The following is a 7,969-nucleotide window of genomic DNA, read 5'->3' on the forward strand; positions in this document are numbered from 1 at the left end:
GCCCCTACACTAAGGTACAAGTACGTGAATATTATCCACGATATAAACTGTCCATGTATGTGAATAAATTGCCCAGGGGGGGTGTGGCTGCCCCCTCCCTGGAGATGTCCAAGGCCAGGTTGGATGAACCTGGAGCAACCTGGGCTGGTTAAGGGCGTCCCTGCCCACAGCAGGGAGGTTGGATTAGATGATCTCTAAGGTCCCTTCCAACCTAAGACATTCTATGATTCTGTGATTCTATGATTACGAGGACTTTGTCGCACAAATCCAGAGTTAACCTCATCTAGCGCCAACTGGGCACAAGGACAGGAGGCGGTAGCAAACCAGGTCCTTTTCCAACCAGCGTTTCTATGAGTCTGTAAAATATTTTAAGGCAAGAGACATACGCCCAAGGTTAACATTTGGACCCTGTGACTTGTTCTTCTTACCCCTGATTGTACATCGTAGAGTGTGTGGGTGAGGATAATCTTGAAGACTGCATGGGACCGACTGCTCTCCTCGTTCATGTTGGTCGCAGCCACTGTTCGAGATTTGTTGCCCTCGGACATCAAGGACTCGATGTCCTAGATACAAATTTCACAGCCGTAAGCAAATCTGCATTAACATTCAATTATCTATCGAAACCATCTCATTTTGGTAAGACGCAGCAAGTATTTTCCTACTAAGTTTCCCACTGTCTATTCATCAAATGTGAGAAAAACAAATATTGGGATTTTCCCCTAAAGACTCAAAATCACACAGTCTTGTGACATTGTATTGGGTCAGGCTGAGGTGGAGTCAACCATTACCTTTACCTAGATATGAAATTATCAACAAAAAACCGCAACTGGCTGCACGGAGCACTACTCAGAAGCAAAGAAAAAAGTGAGAAAACAGCAATTCATGCTTGAACACTGTAACATTTTAGCCTCGGTTGTCAAACACGTGTTCTTGAAATCTAGGATACCGATGTAAGACGTTTTATAAAACAGAACCACGCTGAACGGGTCGTTGTATTCCTCCCACACATAAGAGCTTATAAAATCTGACACATTAAGACTTCTTAAAAATTAGGGCATTTGGGGAACGCACATATAAACATTTACTACCCAGTAGGCAAGTTTATTGCAATGTTCTCGGGTATTTGCCTGGCAAACAAGCACTAGTTTGTAATTCCAGCAGGCCTGTGTGCTACTGGTAAGTGAAACTACTTGGCGTGACGGCCAAAAAGAGACGCGACGTGGTAATGAAAGCCCGTCTCTGCTAAATCCTGCCTCTGTAAGTGACCATGGAACGCGTTCTCACGGATACAGCGTACAATCATCCTAAGTTTGGGGGGAAGGCTGTTTCATTATGCAGTTGAATTACTTCCAGAATTATTGAATAGTCCAAGATGAAGACGAGTTTCTGCTCTTAGCCCTGTTCTCCCTGGTGACCTGTAGCTTGCTTGTTCTAAAACCCATGTTACGGCCACGGCAATTAGGAGTAGCTTAATAATTTTATCCTGCTTAAGGGACAGTTCCCTCACGTTTCGGATGTCGACACAAGCCTTTCATAAAACTGATCCTTACCTTGTAGCTAGCGACAGCTAGTTTGGATAGGCCGTCTACGTAAGGACCATAAACACTGTGTTCTCTAACTTTTAATGACTGACGGCTTCTGGTTGGAAAAAAAAAAGTTATTGATAAGCACGACTGACTTAAGACAACATTTCTAGCAAGTCAATTCCTCACTGACCGATCTCAGACATGTTCTTACAAACCCCAGAATAAAGCACAGAGCAACGACTGTAGCCCAAACGAAAGCGCCTTACACCTACACGTAAAATGCCGACATAGACATTTTTGTCACTTCATCAAAGCCAGCGTCAAGGTGAGCTTACTCCAAGCTTTTAGCGTTTTTCCTTTATTTTGATTTAAAACGAAAAGACACCGCGATCAGGTCGACGCAAAAGCCATCCTAAGCAAATGCCTTAGATGGGATCCACCAAGGCAAGCCGCTTATGGAAAAGAAGAGCGTACGGTAACGAACTACCGCTGCTGACACCCAAATTACTTACCCTTTTGGGTCAAGAAGGTCTCTGACTTTCTCATTGTATATCTCCATGTAGGATACTTCTACTTTGAAACTCTGCTCTTCGTTTTCCTCTTTCTGTGCTCTTTCGAAGAGTCCACTGCAAAGTCTAGGGATTAAGCCGGGCTGGTCAGCAGTACCCATCATCGTGTATGATTTTCCAGATCCTGTGTAATTGAATCTCTGATTAGTGTGCATGTAACAAAGTATCCTGCTTTGTGGAACATGGGAAGGAAACAGAGAGAAGAGGTGAAAAAAAATTAATTGGCATTTTAGTGAAAGGTATTTGTGTGGTTTTCCACTTCAAAGTAAGCAAAACAAATCAGTCAAAGGCTATTTAATTAAAAGGAAAAGCAAAAGAAATTTAGTCCAAACTGACAGAAGAATTTTTCAGGTGGTTATATGGTAGAAGACAACCCATTAAGACCCAGATGAGAAAAATCAGTCGCACAAGCATAACCATTTCTGTGTGTTACCTTGAAAATGACGATTAAAGATTACTCTAACTGCAGAGGCAGAAAATATGAGTGATGTGCTGAACTCAAGGACAATCATGATCAATCCAAAGATTATCATCTAAAGTGTGAGAAATAAGGGTAGCCAGCAGCAAGAGACAAACCCCTATTTCTTGTCCTGTCCACCTCATATCTAATGTCACAAAAGAGAAAAACATTTCTTATCGCTATTAGGAGGCATTTCTCCTGAAACAATGTCACAACAGCCATGACAAGAGTCTACAGTCGGCACGTTAACATCTCCTGAGTCCACAATATTTTGTGCTTACGTCCGGAAGGGACTTACCCGTTTGCCCGTAGGCAAAGATGCAAGCGTTATAGCCTTCAAAGGCGTTCTGAAGAATGTTCTCTCCAAGGCACTTGAAAACAACGTCTTGGCCTAAGAAATAAAACACACAAGCTAACACGGCAACAAAGCAATAGATTCCCCTCGCCCCTTGGTTTGGATGCTTCAGTAATTATGCGAAAGCAAACAGTGTTTTCCTGCTGTTGTTGCCCAAATAACAGATTTAACACCCAGTATCCGCTCCCTCTACAGGAGCAAGACCATGAGCCAGCAGACGCGCTCCAGATTTATGCTGCTGTAAAAATCGGAAACTCTGCTTATCACGCATGTACCTGTATTTGCTTAAACCAACATCCTGCCAATGTTCATCCTCAGAAGTTTTATCAGCAGAAAATCTCCCACCAACTGCTGATTTTAATCCACTGGTGAATGGCAACACCTCCAAATGCACTCAAATGCTGATTTTCATCTAGGGCAACTAGTACAGCACTAGAAAACTTTACTGTATATGGAAAAGATATTTAGTAATACCAGGAGGAGACTTTTGAAGAGAAAGAATTGCAACTGTGTGGGAGATAGAGTACAAGATATGCATTAGCAAAATATAGGGTCTATCACTTCTTTTGTAATTAAAGGAACAGCTCTTCCTCCTTTTCCAAGCAGAGGAAGAATTGTTTAACGTGTTTGGGTATTATCTACTTAAGCAAAACCTTTAATTTCAGAATTTCTTTGACAAGCAGAGGAACCAAAGTCTGAACAAGATGTGGCAAAACTTTATGGATTAAAAACCCTCTGGAATATGCTAATGTTCCTGAAAGCTTTTCCTTTCTCCCATTGACTGGAGCCTGTGTCTTTACATCCAAGTCCACTCAGAATTTCAAACATGCAGGATTCCCCATCAAACTGACTAACAGCTGTGCCTAGCTAAGCACAGCAGAATGGGTTTGGATCAAACACGATGTATAATGGACCATAACATAACTGACATTGGCATCTCCGATAGGTTGAGAAATAAAAAAACTTTCATTCCTAGTAATTTGCGTGGCTGAAACAATCCCTTTTTCTCAGGACCACAGAAAACGTTTAACTGAATCCATGACACCTTCTCACCAGGTCATATGAATTCACATACCCCCGTTTCGAATTCATCTTTTTCTAACATTCCATTATTAATTTCTAATATGGTGCCAAATTCCCATCAGCACCATGAAACTACGTACATCAGCGCTTCCCAAATCCTAAAAAGAACCAGATTTGACGCTTTGAAAACTATGGACTTGGACCAGCATTTTAAACAAAGATGTGAACAGAACTAACCCGTTACTGTGACGGATTTCACAGTTCCCTACGCTGCAAACGGGTTGCCATGCCTGTTGCTTTATCATCTTTAGAGAAGCAGGAATTGAAGATTTTTCCCTTTCGTTTCTCCAACAAGCAGTCGCACAGGGGAAGGCGCTTTGTGCCATATGGTCCCTGCCCTTCAGCAAACGCTGTCTTTTAATGAGATCGCTCGCACTTGGAGACGGCAAGCACACAAGCTACGGCAAACATTACCTGCGTATTTTTCTTTGACAGATTCATCCATAGACCAAAAGCAGTGATCGTAAGCAAACACCTGTAGGAAAACAACCAGGAGGACATCTTATAACAAGTGTTGCCAAAGCAAACACGTAATCCAAATTTTGACAGCGCTGTATGACGTTGCTAATGACGCTCCCGAGGGCCGTTCTGAACGTTACACACATTCTCACAGAATTACTTATTTTCTCTGAGTTTGGAGCCTAAACAGACACCGCAACTTCCTATACACAAGCCTGTTCCTTGCTTTTATTTGTTCCTCGTTTTAATTTCTTCCTTTCTACTGAAAGGAGGTGGTTAGTAGGTCACAAGAGGTTCTCCTTCCTCTCTACTCCGCACTGGTGAGACCACATCTGGAATATTGTGTCCAGTTCTGGGCCCCTCAGTTTAAGAAGGATAAGGAACTGCTGGAGAGAGTCCAGCGTAGAGCAACCAAGGTGATTAAGGGAGTGGAGCATCTCCCTGATGAGGAAAGGCTGAGGGAGCTGGGTCTCTTTAGTTTGGAGAAGAGGAGACTGAGGGGTGACCTAATTAATGTTTATAAATATGTAAGGGGTGAGCGTCACGAGGATGGAGCAAGGCTCTTCTCGGTGACAACCGATGGTAGGACGAGGGGTAATGGGTTTAAACTGGAATACAAGAGGTTCCACCTAAATTTGAGAAGAAACTTCTTCTCAGTAAGGGTGACAGAGCCCTGGCACAGGCTGGGCAGGGGGGGGGGGGAGTCTCCTTCTCTGGAGACATTCAAAACCCGCCTGGATGCCTTCCTGTGTAACATCGTCTGGGTGTTCCTGCTCCGGTGGGGGGATTGGACCAGATGATCTTTAGAGGTCCCTTCCAGTCCCTAACATTCTGTGATTCTGTGATTCTGTGTGAGTCCACTTCCAAAAAGCTCTCCAGGTGGCAACCGGGTGGATGTAAAAGGGCTCCCCTTATCTTCCTTTAAACCCAGCCTTGCAATTCATTTTTGACAAGACTTTCCATTTTGCAAACTGACAGACGTCCCTTGGCAGTTTCTGCCAACCATCTCTCCGTGTCTCTCGTCTGCATAAATTAAAAACACGCCTTAGGGTAGGAACATCTTCCCGTACAGAGGAGTATGTGTATATATATATTATACTGCTGACAAATAGAAGCAGTCATCATCCAAGTCTAATACTTGTGAAGAACAATACAGAGCAAATCAGTTTTATCGCAAGAAGAGCAGCACTGTATTCTTTTTTAATAAAAAAGTTCCAATGTTGGGGTAAATCTATTTAAAGGTCCACAGGCACCTTTCATCATGAAAGCTGACCTCCAGCAAGACAGTGAGTATTTTGGGACAGACATCTGCAAAAACAACTCCCCTGGGGATGTGTTTGTAAGGAAAAAAAAACCACCAACATGGTAATATCTGACCTACATTCACACGGGCAAAATTTACTCTGTAAGATACAGGAAAAGGGAAGCACAACGTGTTTCTCTTTGGCTGTTATTTCTCCTCTAAGCTGAACCAAGGCTACTCTTAAGTAGCTTTTGTGCATCGCTACGCAGCCGAAGGTTGTGTCGGAGCAGATCACGCTGGCTGAGCCAGCTCACCATGCCGGCATCTCACATCCACCTTCGGTACACTCATCCTGCTACTTCTGAAAATTCCCTGTTATCTGTTAGCACGCTTCCACGTTCCATTTCAGTGAAGCAGCAATAAAGCAAATGTTCCTCAAGCATTTAAACTAAAATAATCTGAAAAATTATGCAAGAGTTCAAAATCTAAACCACCAACTCACCCAAACTTACCACCTATGTTTATGAGAAATGCTTAGTATAGCAAAATCCTTGACATTTAAATAACTTACCTTCCTACCAACTCACCCAAACTTACCACTGGTGTTTATAAGAAATGCTTAGCATAGCAAAATTCTTGACATTTAAATAATTTACCTTCAAAAATACACTGCTTTTTCCCCTCTATACTCTATTTTTCCCCTATACTCTATTTTTTCCATATACTATATTTATTAATGTCCCAGTATCAAAAGATAAGTGATTACTTTTCATCCTCTAACTGAAGAAACAACAGCCTGTTTATTTAAATTTAAGGGTTTTTTTTTGGTTCTTCGAATTAAGCACATTAGTCTAACATCCCACACCTTTAATAAAGCATCATTCACTGTGCGACCACAAAGCCGAATCCTCATATTCTAGGCGAGAGACAGGTACCTACACACCAAGTACGGAGTCACAGGATCGGAAGCCACGGCAACAGAAGGAGTTTGCTTTAACACAAATACCAGAAAAGGCTTTCAGAAGGCCACAAATAACAAGGAGCCTTCCATTCACAGCCTGTAATGCTGAGTATGGATGTTCTCATTCGTTCCTGTGACTCATTCCTTGGCACAGGCTGTACGTACAGTGCTCTTCTGCAGCCAGGAGATGCTTGGAGTTTCTTACTCAACAGCTGATCAACCACAGGGCTGTTTTTCTGAAGGCTTTTAAGCTCTGGATAACCCGAGACTGAATAAAGCAATCCAGAATTTTCACACGCTGATTTAAGGTGCAATAAAAGCCCCTTACCTTTGGTTGGGTCCTGCTGTTCCCCGAAGCATCAGGAGCAGAAAGGATTCGGTTCAGGGTTGGAGAAAGAGAAAGAAAGACAAAAGAAAACCAAAGATGGTTAGTTGTAGTGATTTTTGCTTAACTACCATTAATATCACTGGAACACTGTATTAGAAAAAGTTCATTTCTCTCCTCAGATCTGCCCTTGCTTAGAGACCCGGAGCCGTCTTATAAACCAATGCTTCTCTCTTTTCAGGGGGAAGATTTAAGATGCTGCTCTGAATAACCTGATTTGAAATTCGAAGACACTCATTTTCCATATGCTGCCGTCATCTCTTCCTCATTCTATTCCAGTGTCTTTTTTCTTCCCTAGTGACACCTCTCTCTCTCTAGTTTTGTGGGTGTCACTGACTCTTCAAAACAGAGCACCCAAGCACCATGGAAATTTCCGAAACCACTTGAACAGGAACTTCCAGAGTGTTATTCAAGAGGTAATTTTAGACTCGCCCAACTCAGTTCTCTCACAGTTGCTGGGACAGCAGAGGAGACCTTTGGTTCCCTACAAGAATAAGCAGAGAAGAGCAATCCTTTAAACCTGCTACATGCATGACGTAAAAGTTTCTTTGGGGCGGTTTTCTGTTTTTGTATTTTTTTGGTGTTTGCTTCTTTGGGGTTTTTTGTTTTGTGGTTTCATTTTCTTTTAAGCACACCAAAATTACTGGAGTGACAGCAAATACACAACAATGAAGAAATTATATTCTCATCATCCTGGACCTTCTGAATGAGATTAGGAAGCTCTCAACATCAGTAACAAGTGAAGTTTTGCGACAAGCATCACTGATTTCTTTTGAACAGCGCAGGAGAAAGACATGGGAATGATATAGCTTTGCTCTCGGAGTTCTTGCTCCTCATACGGGTTGAGAAGCGAGCTTAAAACCAAAGCACAAACATAGGCTGGGCGGAGAGGAGATTGGGAGCAGTCCTGAGGAGAAGTACTCGGGTG

At 42.6% G+C, this 7,969-nt stretch overlaps 1 protein-coding gene across 1 annotated transcript in view; it reads right to left on the reverse strand.

Annotated features, from left to right (window-relative positions):
• Positions 1–6,997, reverse strand: part of LOC104279795 (kinesin-like protein KIF13B) — a 9,435-nt gene extending 2,438 nt beyond the window's left edge. Inside the window, exons 1-6 of the mRNA XM_009877204.1 lie at positions 6,985–6,997; positions 4,408–4,468; positions 2,854–2,946; positions 2,039–2,219; positions 1,551–1,638; positions 429–563 (exon numbers count right to left, since the gene is read on the reverse strand). Of these exons, the coding sequence (XP_009875506.1) occupies positions 429–563; positions 1,551–1,638; positions 2,039–2,219; positions 2,854–2,946; positions 4,408–4,438 (528 nt within the window). The 5' untranslated portion in view covers positions 4,439–4,468; positions 6,985–6,997. The remainder of the gene's footprint in view (positions 1–428; positions 564–1,550; positions 1,639–2,038; positions 2,220–2,853; positions 2,947–4,407; positions 4,469–6,984) is intronic.
• Positions 6,998–7,969: the final 972 nt, after the last annotated feature.

This window comes from Apaloderma vittatum, unplaced genomic scaffold (genome assembly GCF_000703405.1).
Source record: "Apaloderma vittatum isolate BGI_N311 unplaced genomic scaffold, ASM70340v1 scaffold12799, whole genome shotgun sequence".
Classification (NCBI taxonomy): Eukaryota; Metazoa; Chordata; class Aves; order Trogoniformes; family Trogonidae; genus Apaloderma; species Apaloderma vittatum.